This window comes from Lithobates pipiens, unplaced genomic scaffold, assembly GCF_037356315.1.
Source record: "Lithobates pipiens isolate NorthernLeopardFrog02 unplaced genomic scaffold, aLitPip1_a1.2 Scaffold_16, whole genome shotgun sequence".
In the NCBI taxonomy this organism is placed as follows: domain Eukaryota; kingdom Metazoa; phylum Chordata; class Amphibia; order Anura; family Ranidae; genus Lithobates; species Lithobates pipiens.
This window is the reverse complement of record NW_027507748.1, coordinates 383824825-383839098: the sequence shown is the minus strand read 5'-3', so window position 1 is coordinate 383839098 and position 14274 is coordinate 383824825. Positions and strand designations below refer to the sequence as shown.

The following is a 14274-nucleotide window of genomic DNA, read 5'->3' as shown; positions in this document are numbered from 1 at the left end:
TGACATAGCGTGGTTCCTAGCTAATAGGAATACACGATCTGTCACTCCTGTCAGAACAGAACAGGGAAGTATGTGTTTACACAGAGCCTGTTCTGGATCTGCTGGTCACGATCGCTCATGGCCAGCAGTCATCACGAGCATTGGCACCCCCGGACCCCTTGAGATCATGCACAGTAATGTAGTTTTAACCAACCTGGCACAGTAAAACTGCCAGAGCCAGAACCTTAACTAAAGGCAAAACTTTTTTTTAAATTTTAGATTAGATTAGATAGGGGATTGTCTGTGCCCCCCGTTAGGGAGATTCATCCTCACTATATGTCCTGTTTACCATTACCATTAAAAATAAAAATAAAGAGAATCCCAAATTTTGTGTCCTTATGGGACACAGAGCTGTAGGAACTCTTGGACATATGGGTTATACTGCCACCTTCAGGAGGGTTGGACACAGCAAGCCAAACGCCAGCTTTCATATAACCCTGACTCCAACAGTTAGGTTTGTTAGCATGCAGTGCATACAATACAGAGAAGGGCAGGTTCTCAAGAAACAGATTTTACAGTAAGTAGAACAAGAATATTTTCTTTTTTTTTTTTCATACATTGAGGGAGACATGACTGTATGAAGTCCTGAGCATGAGGGAGTAGCTCAACTGGGTGGCAAAAACAAAAAAACACTAAGAAATAAAAAAAAAAACAGATGTGGAATTCTATTAGAATCAAGGCCTGCAAAAAGGTTTTATGGAGAAAAATGTACCAAAATGTAAGAGGGCATTGCAAGGAAATGACAATGATCAACCTGGTATTCTGGATCAGGGCAGATAATCCCAAGAAGGGGAAACTGTCATCTGAATGAACAAACATTAACTAAAAATATGAAGGAAGACTAGTCACCCATCTTCTAAGGAAAAAAGAGGAGTAATGGCAACTTACCAACTGGGAAGTCGTTTAGTGCAGGTTAAAGCGGAGTTCCACCCAAAAGTGCCACACATGTGGTTTCCGATCCCACATTTAGCACCTTTCGGGGGGTGGGGGCTCTACTGCCCCTGCACGCACATGCACTCGACAGAATAACAGAAATTCTGTTGGATCTTCCAATCACTGACGAGTTTTCAAAAAAGGTTAGTGATGTATCTTGCACATGCACACTGCGGCGATTGGAAAATCCAACAGGGATTCTGTTATTCTGTCGGGTACATGTTTGCATGGGTAGTGGAGCCAACTCCTCGAAATCTGCTGCTGGACAGTCCCCAGAAGTGACGTAATTGGAGCTTTTGACGTGTTGGCTATTTAGGCAGAACACCTGGCCATTCACAAAGTGCAGTGCACTTCGCCCATGTGCAGTAGGGAACCGGCTGTGAGGCTGCAAGGCTTCACTGCCAGTTTCCCTTACAGGCAATAGGGGCAGCAGCACCCGAGAGCCATGCAAACATTGGCTGGGGTGCCGACATCGCTGGATTCCAGGACAGGTAAGTGTCTTAATATTAAAAGTCAGCAGCTACAGTATGTGTAGCTGCTAACTTAAAAATGTTTGTGGGGGTGCTGGACCTCCTCTTTAAGTTGGTTAGTGAAAGTAGTCACTAGGTAAAGGCTTAAGGCAAAAATTGTGCGTAGCAGAGAACTAGGCACAAAGTGTGGCCTGCCCTCACCAACCCAAGCAACTGATGCTGATGAGGGTCATTTCCAGGTAGGATGACAAAGTATAATCAGGTAGTGAATATAGATTGGAGACAGAATGATCCTGAAGGTATAGAAGAAACGGGGGCTGTATTGCTTCTTCTACACTAAAAAGGCAGGAGAAAAAAAAGAAGTGTGTTTAACACTCCCCCTAATGGACGATGTCAGTACTGCAGTTAAAAAAATATGCATTTATTTATTTATTTATTTATTTATTGTAATGGACCTGTCAAGCATTGCACCCACCATCAGCAGATCTTGGGTGTAATGCCACAGTCCTGCAGACTGTCTGTGTATCTGTCTGGTCGAATCTCCATTACGGCCAGGCAGTTACATTGTGACAGGAAGACTTAAAAAGGAACTGCAGTCTGTTCACATAATTTGTAATAAAAAACATTTTGCCCTTCTGAAGCTTCTCTCCAACCACTTTGCTTATTATTTTATATATACTGTGATTCTGTACTTGCCAAATATGCATTAGAAATCTCCCTCCACTGAGTCTGGCTGCATCCATCTTAACTGTGGGCAGCTGAAGCTGCTGCCTGTTCAGTTCCTGGATTTACACAGACACACAGAGGCACACCTCCAGCTCTGTAGCTCTCATTGACCCTTATCCCCACTCCCATCCTGGCAAACTCTCAGGAGAGAGAAAGCTGTACATGATTTCATAAGCCTAAGACAAGAAACGGGAAGTGGGCTGTATAAAGTATTTATTGACAGAAAAAAAATGTTTTACTATCCAAAGTTAAAACAACAAGAGCAGAAGATTTAATAAATGGAAAGATGAAAAAATGACTGTAGGTCCTCTTTAATAAACTACTATGGCGCTAAAGAGCACCGTGGTAGTTAATTGAGAACTACAAGCCGATAGCCGCAAAAGCTGTCAGACCTTCTAGTTTTCCCATTCACAGAACACCAGAGCCCCAGACAGCTGCATTTTTTGCACATTGTGACAGCCAGCAGGAGGGAGACTATCTTCCGCTAGCTGTCAGACCAGGGGTTTGGGAGGAGCAGGGGACTGGTGATCTGTAACATATTACATGCTACACCCTGTATATGTACCATGTAAGTTATTCTTTAACCACTTGTCGACCAACCATCATCATTATACAGCAGAAGGTCGGCTCTATTGCGTGAATCACCATACTGGTACGGCGCTTTGTGTAACAAATACAGTGGGTGCACACAGCGACGGAACCGATGCACGTGGCTGGCGGCCACGATGTCCGCAGGCTACCTGCAATCGCTCCACAGAGAGCCAGAATGAGGATCTGCCAATTTAAACAAAGCAGATCCCCGTTCTGTCAGGGGAATACAGAGTGATCGTCTGTTCCTAGTGATTAGAAACAGTGATCTCTCTGTACTTCCAGTTAGTCCACCCCCCCCACACACAGTTAGAAACACCTCCCTAGGACATACTTACCCCCTTGATTGCCCCCTAGTGTTAACCCCTTCCCTGCCAGTGTAATTTATACAGTAATCCGTGCATTTTTATAGCACTGGTCCCAAAAAAGTGTCAAATGTGTCGGTTCTGTCCACCGCAATGTCGCAGTATTACAAAAAAAAACGCTGATTATCACCAAAAAAGAGAGTCAATAAATCTATCCGCTATTTTGTAGGCGCTCTAACTTTTGCGCAAACCATTTAATTTTTCCCGTTTTTGAGATTTATTTATTTATTTTTAACCAAAGATATGTAGAATACATATTGGCCTAAACCGATGAAGAATTTTTTTTTTTTGTATTTATTATAGCAAAAAGTAGAAAATATAGTTTTTTGTTTTTTTTCAAAACTATCAGCCTTTTTTTGTTTATAGAGCAAAAAATAAAACCGCATTGGTGATCAAATACCACCAAATGAAAGCTCTATTTGTGGGAAAAAAAGGACGTAAATTTTGTTTGGATACTGCGCAATTGTCAGTTAAAGTAACACAGTGCTGTATCACATAAAATGGCCTGGTCATTAAGGGGGCAAATCTTTCCAGTCCTTAAGTGGTTATTGTAGCTCCAGTACAGTCAAACTGTAGTCACTCAGTATAAGAGCTCGTAGAGAAGCTGTGCTGCAGCTCTGCACCTGGAACCCCTTTGTTACAGACACATTACAGATTTTGTGAAGTGCCACAAACATATCTCAGTGACCAAAAGTCCCATTTCAGACACAGCACAACATGTCATAATATAGTGTGGTGTAGATCAAGCCATGAAAATCTGTGGCGGTGGGTCCATAAGGGTGCACGGGCGCCACCCCCTCTCTCCTGCCATCCCTCTAGCACCAATAGATAGATTCATGCATTGCATGAATCTATCTACGGCCACGGCTGCCACCCCCTGTGCGGGTGCCAGGCGCCTGAATTACAGTGGCAGGTTTTTTTAAGCACCTGATTAGAGCCATAGGCTCTAATAGGCACAAAAAAGGTGACCTGCAAGCACCAGGCTGAGCACTTGCAGGTCACTCAGCTGTGTTAGGAAAGGGAATATTCATTTGCTTTTCTAACACTAAACCGCCTTTCCGCCAATCAGGTGCTCAGATCTGTTACCCTTCACCATATTGGCTGAAACAGGAGCTGTGATTGAATGCTTATCGGGCGTCCAATCATAGGAGAGGATGAGAGAAGACATAGAGGAGCTGTCCCACCGCTACACAGAGACAGGGCAAGTACAGACGGTGGGCAGGGGCCACACTGGCAGCATTTGATATGGCACAATGGCTGCGTTTGATGGGGCACAATGGCTGCATTTGATGGGGCACAATGGCTGCATTTGATGGGGCACAATGGCTGCATTTGATGGGGCACAGTGGGAGCATTTGATGGGGCACAGTGAAGCTGCATTTTATGGGGCAAATAGAGGCTGCATTTGATGCGACACAGTGAGGCTGCATTTAATGGGGCACAGTGAGGCTGCATTTAATGGGACACAGTGAGGCTGCATTTGATTGAACACAGTGAGGCTGCATTTGATGGGACACAGTGAGGCTGCATTTGATGGGACACAGTGAGGCTGCATTTGATGGGACACAGTGAGGCTGCATTTGATGGGACACAGTAAGGCTGCATTTGGTAGGACACAGTGAGGCTGCATTTGATAGGACACAGTGAGGCTGCATTTGATTGGGCAAAGTGGCTGCATTTGATGGGCAAAGTGGCTGCATTTGATGGGCAAAGTGGCTGCATTTGATGTCACATTGGCTGCATATGATGTCACAGTGGCTGCATATGATGTCACAGTGGCTGCATATGATGTCACAGTGGCTGCATATGATGCTGCACAGTCGCTGCATTCAATGGGCACAGTGGCCGTATTTGATGGGGCACAGTGGCAGCATTTGATGGGCACAGTGGCAGCATTTGATGGGCACAGTGGCTGCATTTAAAGGGCACAGTGGCTGCATATGATGTCACAGTGGCTGCATTTGATTGGCACAGTGGCTGCATTTGATTGTCACAGTGGCTGCATAAGATGGGCACAGTGGCTGTATAAGATGGACACAGTAGCTGTATTTGATGGGGCACAGTGGCAGCATTTGATGACACGGTGGGGGCATATGATATGGCACAGTGGCTGCGTTTGATGGGCACAATGGCGGGAATTGATTGGCACAGTGGCTGCATTTGGAGCACAGTGGGAGTATTTGATGGGGCACAGTGAAGCTGCATTTGATGGGGCAGGGTAAGGCTGCATTTGATGGGACAGGGTAAGGCTGCATTTGATGGGACAGGGTAAGGCTGCATTTGATGGGACACAGTGAGGCTGCATTTGATGGGACACATTGAGGCTGCATTTGATGGGACACAGTGAGGCTTCATTTGATGGGACACAGTGAGGCTGCATTTGATGGGACACAGTGAGGCTGCATTTGATGGGACACAGTGAGGCTGCATTTGATGGGACACAGTGAGGCTGCATTTGATGGGACACAGTGAGGCTGCATTTGATGGGACACAGTGAGGCTGCATTTGATAGGACACAGTGAGGCTGCATTTGATAGGACACAGTGAGGCTGCATTTGATATGGCAAAGTGACTGCATTTGATGGGCAAAGTGGCTGCATATGATGTCACAGTGGCTGCATATGATGTCACAGTGGCTGCATATGATGTCACAGTGGCTGCATATGATGCTGCACAGTCGCTGCATTCAATGGGCACAGTGGCCGTATTTGATGGGGCACAGTGGCAGCATTTGATGGGCACAGTGGCAGCATTTGATGGGCACAGTGGCTGCATTTAAAGGGCACAGTGGCTGCATATGATGTCACAGTGGCTGCATTTGATTGTCACAGTGGCTGCATTTGATTGTCACAGTGGCTGCATAAAATGGGCACAGTGGCTGTATAAGATGGACACAGTAGCTGTATTTGATGGGGCACAGTGGCAGCATTTGATGACACGGTGGGGGCATATGATATGGCACAGTGGCTGCATTTGATGGGCACAATGGCGGGAATTGATTGGCACAGTGGCTGCATTTGGAGCACAGTGGGAGTATTTGATGGGGCACAGTGAAGCTGCATTTGATGGGGCAGGGTAAGGCTGCATTTGATGGGACAGGGTAAGGCTGCATTTGATGGGACACAGTGAGGCTGCATTTGATGGGACACAGTGAGGCTGCATTTGATGGGACACAGTGAGGCTGCATTTGATGGGACACAGTGAGGCTGCATTTGATGGGACACAGTGAGGCTGCATTTGATGGGACACAGTGAGGCTGCATTTGATAGGACACAGTGAGGCTGCATTTGATAGGACACAGTGAGGCTGCATTTGATGGGCAAAGTGGCTGCATATGATGTCACAGTGGCTGCATATGATGTCACAGTGGCTACATATGATGTCACAGTGGCTGCATATGATGTCACAGTGGCTGCATATGATGCTTCACAGTCGCTGCATATGATGCTGCACAGTTGCTGCATATGATGCTGCACAGTCGCTGCATTCAATGGGCACAGTGGCCGTATGTGATGGGGCACAGTGGCAGCATTTGATGGCACAGTGGGAGCATTTGATATGGCACAGTGGCTCCGTTTGATGGCACAGTGGCAGCAATTGATGGGTACAGTGGCTGCGTTTGGGACACAGTGGGAGCATTTGTTGGGGCACAGTGAGGCTGCATTCAAAATTAACAGTGATGACTAATAAGACTACAGAGACTGAATTGGTCCAGGTGGCTGTGCTACTGGTCTGAATTTTGTAGAAAAAAAATGCTCTGCTGTAAGAGACCTAGTATACTGTGAGGTTTGGAAATGCCAGGATGCCAATCTCAATGGAAGGTGATATATCAAGTAAATTTTCACCATTTTTTTTTTTTTTTTAAAGCAAGTTGTCACCGCTAATACCAGTAGTGGTGCCACAGCTCTGGAATTGGAGAAAATGCTCTGAAACTGTTGCACTATCTGGCAAGTCTACAATGCAGTACTGAAGTCTTGGGCTTGGTATTGATTTTTACAGCTCATGCTCAGATTTAAAATAAAAGTTATATGTGTAAAACCCAATTATGTTGGGTTTTACACATATAATATTTATAAAATAAAAAATTTGATTCGTCTATACTCCAGATTTTCTGATTATTATTATTATTATGAACATATATTAATTGTATATCTATATTTATATTACTGTATTACCATTGTATGCATTCAGATCATGGGCTACCCCTAGGGGTTATTGATTATAAATTAAATCTAAATAATTTCATCTACTCAAATGTATTTATTATTTTTATTTTCAATTGACATGCTTCATTTAAAGTGCCACTTGCCCTCCATTTTTTTTTTTATACAATTTACCCGGGATGGAAGCATGCCATTGCTACTTGGTACTGCAGCAGGTCGCTTCTCTTAAATACATATAATATTTAGCTTGGGTTCACACTGATGCGATGTGAGTTCAATTAGTTTTGCTGTGCGATTCAGATGCAATTCTAATGCATTTTTAGTGCGATCCGGATGCAGTTGCAATCTCTATCTCTATCTCTTTCTCCCTCTCTTCCTGCCATTCCCTCCTTTTCTCTCTTAGCAAGTGGTCCAGGGATAGGAGTGGCGACGACTCATCGATAGGGGGCACAGGGGCGCTGCCCCCCCCCCCACCCAAAGCTACTCATCAAAAAAATAATGGCCCTTCAAGTGTGTGTGGGAAGCCGGAGACACAGATTCTATGGGAAGCATGATGTGTTTATAAACAAGAAGCTCTATTGGCTTCCTTTAGAATGTTGTGGTTAGTGATTGGCGTGTCCCATGCCATCACTTCCCATTTCTGGCTGGTCTGAAGGTGGATGCTGGAGTAGGAGGGAAGGGGAGTGACACTTGACGTGAAGGGGGACTCCGATGGGGCACTCTGATGTGAAGGGGGACTCTGATGGGGCACCCTGATGTGAAGGGGGACTCTGATGGGGACACCTGATGTAAAGGAAGAACTCTGATGGGGACACCTGATATAAGGGGGACTCTGATGGGGATGTCTGATGTAAAGAAGGCTTCTGATGGGGACACCTGATGTATAGGAGGACTCTTATAGGGACACCTGATGTAAAGGAGGACTCTGATGGGGTTACTTGATGTAAAGGGAGAACTCTGACGGAGGCACCTTATATAAGGGAGACTCTGATGGGGACTCCTGATGTAAAGGAAGAACTCTGATGGGGACACCTGATATAAGGGGGACTCTGATGGGGACACCTGATTTGAAGGGGGACTCTGATGGGGACACCTGATGCATAGGAGAACTCTGATGGGGACACCTGATGTAAAGGGGGCACCTGACTTAAAGGAGGACTCTGATGGGGACACCTGATGTATAGGGGGACTCTGATGGGGACACCTGATGTATAGGGGGACTCTGATGGGGACGCCTGATGTATAGGGGGACTCTGATGGGGACACCTGATGTATAGGGGGACTCTGATGGGGACACCTGATGTATAGGGGGACTCTGATGGGGACACCTGATGTATAGGGGGACCCTGCTGGGGACACCTGGTGTAAAGGGACCCTGATTGGGACACCTGCTCTAAAGAGGGACTCTGATTGAGACACCTTATTTTAAATGGTTTTATTTTACTTGAAATGTGGATGTGATTGGCCTATTGTGATGGGCACAGTGAGACTGCATATGATGGGCACAGTTTTATCTAGCAGTAATTATACATAATCACCTGATAAATGGCCATTTACAGCCCTGGATGACTAACAGGTTCATTTTTCAGTTTGTTTGCAACACCCCCCCCCACCACCCAAAAGAATTTTGAGCAACAGCCGCCACCGGATAGGAGGAGAAGAACAAAGAAAAGACTTTCAGAAAACTTACTGGGTTGTGTTCCTTTAGAACAGATAAGCGATCTGCATGCCATTTCTATTCAGGTCAATGGAGATACAAACCGCACTGCACTAAAATCACACAGGACCCTTTTTAAAATCGTACTTTGCATTGCATATATGTGAACGGCTTCCACAAAAACTCATGTTATTTCACTTGTAATGCGATTCCATGCATCAGAAGTGACATCAGTGTGAACTAGGGCTTAAGCAGTGCTATGTAAAACTGAGATGTACCCTTGATGAAGTCATCTCTTGACCAAACGTGTCAGGACAGACTCTATTTATGCAAATGTAAGCCTATTATACACGGGCCGAATGTTGGGCAGCATCGGCTAGTTCAATAGAAACCGACTGGCATTTTGGCCCGTGTGTACGGCAGCCGGTCCAACAAAGACCGGCCCTATGGCCGACTTCTATTGAAGTGTCATAAGCGAAGATGGTCTGTGGATCGGCTCCCGGTCAGGGCTCCCAGCCAATGGGTGAGTGAGTGCGCTGACTGGAATGTTCTGGTGGGAGGACCGTCTCCCTATCAGAACACAATAGTACAGCAGGGGATATTTTCTGTACTAAGATGGGATTGTTTGTACAGTTTCTCCATCCTGAGATGTGGGATTTAAAGAAAAAAAAAAGAATCTTTAGACTGTGGGTTGACATGCCATGGGAATGGACTAAGCTGTGTGCAGTATTGATGTCTTTTTTTTTTTTTTTTTTTTATGTAATGCATGTATGTACTAGTATCATGTGAGTCATCACTTTATGGTTTTTAAATGCTATTAAGCTAAAGATTTTACACTACTAGTACTTTTATCTTTTATTTTAATGGAAGTGAAATGGAGAAGATTTATTATTAAAAAAAAAGGGAGCATATATAATTGGAAGATTTCAGCATTGAAATATATAAGAGTCCGTCACAGGTAAAATAAAATGGTGAGTGAATTTTCAGTTTGAGGTGGAGGAATGGTGCGAGCACCACAATTAGACTAAAGAAACACACTTTTTTTTATTTTATTTTTATTTTTAAGAAGGATTTTATTTTGATGGTACTGTATGCGGATTGGGATTGTTTTATATCACTTTGTAATATGTGCAACATTGTTTTACTGTTATCACTAAGGGGATATTCACTGCACATTTTTTTGTTAGGCAAGTGAACACTACAAAGTTAATGATTTATGTCTAGAAAATATCACAACTATTGTGAAAAGTAATATTGAGGTAAACAAATGTATTTCAAATGTGAAGAATACCAGCGTTCATAACCAACCACTGTTATAATGATCAAATTTTTGCATGCATTGCAATAAAACATATCCATAAAGCATGTGTGGATAATTTTTATGTTTTTTATGCTTTATCCCATCAAGGAAAACACCGTGGAAATGCAAATTTACGACGCTAAATTCGTGAATAAGGATTTGAGCTCATGTAGACTTTTCATTTTTACACCAACTGCATCACTGAAGACTTTGCAACATTAAGTGCCATGAATAAATCCGCTGTATGTCCTGTGTTTTCTGCAGCAGCCAGGAGGAACGTCCATTTAAGTATTTCATTAGGAAATCAGTGCTTGTTAATAAGTTTGTTTTCATAAAAAAATACAGCTTATCATTTTTAACTTGTTTTAGAATATATTATAAAGGTATCCTTGTCTTTTCTTGGAGTTGTAGAAGGATTTTTTAAATTTTATGTTATACCTGTATATTTGTGTTTTTTGATTAGCTCACAAAATGTGTAGCAATTGTGTTAAAGCTTTTGAATAAAAAAAAACAAAAAACGTCTTTACCTATAGAGAGGGTATGGCCAGTGATTTACAATCTTTGGATGTAAGGGAAGTAAGTGACAAAATATCCAGCTTTACAAGTGGGAACAGTTTAAAGCCAAACTCCAGGCAAAAAGTCATTATCTCAAAATCTCTGTTATATGCATATTCCATGTGGACATTCTCAAATTGTACAAGTTAATTTTAAAAATAATTTTAAAATGTGTTATTAATATATAACAAATGCGTTATCTTCCAATATTTGCTCAAAGTTACAGTTTACATTTTTCTGTAGAGCTTTATTTACACACCTAATCTCAAGGGGGCCCTCTGCACCTTCAAACCTATTCCCTCTGCACCCTCACATCCTACAAGTTAAAGGTGAGCTCTGCAGCATTTGGGAGATTTCAATGGGAAAATGTTGCCTAATGGGTTTTATGCTCTCTATATTCTGTGGGCTGTCTTATGCTGGCCATACACAGTTCGAATTTCGAAAGAATTTTCTTTCGAAAATCGTATCTAGGAATTTTCGCACAAATTTCGCACTATTAATGGGCTATGGCAACAGCCAATTTTCGTGCGGCAATCAAATTTGAGGAGTCGGACATGTTGGAAATTTTTGGGAAAAACAAACGATTTTCTAATAGATGGGAGAATTGTGCAAGAAATGAAAATTTACGGAGAGAAAAGAAGATTCCTGGCCACGAAAATTATTTTCTGTAGCAACATGAGGTGAAATTGAAGGCTTGGTCGGCTGCATTTCGAAAATCAATGGTGGCACCATTGGATTACAAAAAAAAAAACTTTCTGATTTTAAATAGAAAATTTGTTCGAAATTCGACCATGTATGGCCTGCATTAGTCACCTTCCTCAGCCTACTTTTTTGACAATTAACACATTGCAACAGGTTGATGTAGTCAAGCAACAGTGATTGGCCTTCTTCCAGTGCAGATGAATACAGGGAAGTAATTAATAAAAATAGATTTGAGTAGTTTTAAAATGTATTTTATGATTTTTATTGCATACATAACTAAAGGTTTGTTTTTTGTTTTTTCAATATTTGCTTGAAGTTTCACTTTACTTTTTCTTGTAAAACCTTCTTTACACGTCTGACTTCAAGGGCCAGGGTCAAATAAACACACATGCCATAGCTGCATGCACTACTTTGTTTGTGAATTACATGAAGTTAGAAGAATTTTGGGATTAGGAATTTTCATTATGTTTGAGCATGTTTTAATATGTAACACACCCCCTGCGCCATAAGTAGAATGGGATCCCCCACCCTTCACAGCCAGGCACAACAAATTTCCACAGTCATTCCAGAGTCAAACAACAGTCCTTTGTTTTTGTTTTTTCTTATTATTTCTTCTTATTTTTTTCTTATTTTTTGAGGGATATAACTTGGATAGGGATGGGAGATTATGAGATGCCCATTTCACTTCATACAACTTCAGGGACAACGCTTCCTATATACAGTCTTTATATACAGCTCCTCTTCTTCCTCCAGCTCTCACTTGCTTGCAGATCTCAGCTATGTCACCATGTAGTAATTTTGTAACAAAGGCCCATTACAGGCAGGGACTCGCAGCCCCAATACTTGAAGAACAGATAGGGTGACACAGCTCACACTTTCCCAGAACTTCTTCTCTATGGTCACTGATCCCAGCACCACCTCTTCAGGCCCTGCCAGCCCACCTGGCTGCAGCTGCCCCTTTCAATAGTCCTCCAGGCTAATTCTCCACAGTCCAGATTGACACTTACCAGCCCACCCGGCTGACTCTCAGGAGATCTTGTGTATGTGCTGACTTACTACCTCTGTCTTCTCTCCTTGCTCTCATGCCTCCAAGAAGAGTTTCCTCTATATGTTATTGGGGGAATCTTCCAGCACCCAAGCCCCAGGTCCAAGATCAGTTTGTCCAGACTAGGAGGCACCCTCAAGGGCCACCGACAGCCTCCTCAGCACACCATCTTCCACCCAACTGCCCCTGCTGGGCATAACTCATGCCTATTTATGAGAAGGCCTGTCGCCTGCTAGCCCTTTACTGTGAATTGGCTGAGGACCTCATACATATTTCTGATAGCCCCTCCTAGCTTCCACCCACTATGTCTAGAACATTCCCCAGTGTTCCAGAGAACAGAGTGAGTCACCATAAAAGCTGTTTGAATGAGTCATCCAGCCCCTGAGCCACTAAAACCTGACCTAGATTTATAACCCAGGCTTGGCTCTCAGCCAAGTCAAATTTTCCTACACTAACGGCTGAACCTATTTACACCTAGTACAGGCAGGGGTGGGCAACCTTGGCCCTCCAGCTGTGGTGAGACATTGCAAGACCCTGACAATCACAGGTATGACTCCTAGAGGCAGAGGCATGATAGGATTTTTAGTTTCAAAACAGCTGGTGTGCCGAGGTTGCCTACCCCTGAGCTAGAGGGTGCTACATATGTTTGATGCATTCCTTTTTGAACCAATAAAAACGGTGCCACATTTTACATTGTCTAGTGCACTGAATGCTCCATAAGCTGCACAGCTATTTCTGAAAAGAAAACAAAAATCAGATTAGTTGTTAGAAAATAATTATCACCTGTTCAGTCACAAAATCAATTCTACCCAATCAATTACACTTTTCCATTTGCTGAAGCAAATTGCCACAGGCTAGTTTTATATTATACAAGGCTAGTTGGTGGCAGATTGAATTGTAAGATTATTTTGTTGACTCCACAAGTTGTTGTGTGCTAAGCATTTCAGTTCATATTGTTTGCTTGAACTGTCTTGTAATATAGTAGATTTAGTTGTTTATTATAGTCCAAAAGAACGTTACTAGTTGTTGTTGTCATTGTTTTAAGGTATTTTATTATCAAAATAATATTTATTGTATGTACAGGTATTGTTTCTTGTTTCCATTCAGGTTATAACACAATGGAGTTGCTTTACCAAAGGCAATTAGACTGTGCAGTTGCTGCAGGGTTTAAAAAGTAAATAAGACTAAGCTTCACTTTGCAAAGAATACCCAATCACATGCAAGGAAAATAAAAAAAACAAAAAAAAAGTGGAACTTTTGCTGGTACGTGATTGGATGATGGAAGATAACAGAGCTTCCTCTCATTTACTAAGCTAGCAAACACCCTACTATTTGTCTTCAGTAAATCAACTCGATTGATGCTTTAGAAATTGTGCCATAATTCAAAAATATGCAGCTGTTTAAAACTGTGAATTTTTCAAAAATAATCTGATGTGTGCTGTAGAATAAATACTAATACAATAAACATATGTTTAAAAAAATGGTTTATGATGTTAAATATTACTGAACATTTTTTTGGTTATCAATTGTGAAAGAATTTGTAAAATAATCGTGGAGTCAAAGACACAGGGGGGTGGATTTTCTAAAACAGGATCACTCAGAAACTGGTGCAACTGTGCATGGTAGCCAATTAGCTCCTAACTTCAGCTTGTTCAATTAAGCTTTGGCAGGGATCCAGAGAATGCTGGGAACCAGGAGGCAGGAAACAAGAAGCAGCTGGTCGAGACTTCA

At 42.7% G+C, this 14274-nt stretch overlaps 1 protein-coding gene across 8 annotated transcripts in view; it reads left to right on the top strand.

Annotated features, from left to right (window-relative positions):
* Nucleotides 1-14026, top strand: part of RPH3AL (rabphilin 3A like (without C2 domains)) — a 296941-nt gene extending 282915 nt beyond the window's left edge. For all 8 annotated transcript variants that reach the window (XM_077482240.1, XM_077482244.1, XM_077482239.1 and 5 more), the window contains one exon: nucleotides 10350-14026. In XM_077482240.1, coding sequence (XP_077338366.1) covers nucleotides 10350-10384 — 35 coding nt within the window. In that variant the 3' untranslated portion in view covers nucleotides 10385-14026. The remainder of the gene's footprint in view (nucleotides 1-10349) is intronic.
* The last annotated feature ends 248 nt before the right edge of the window (nucleotides 14027-14274 follow it).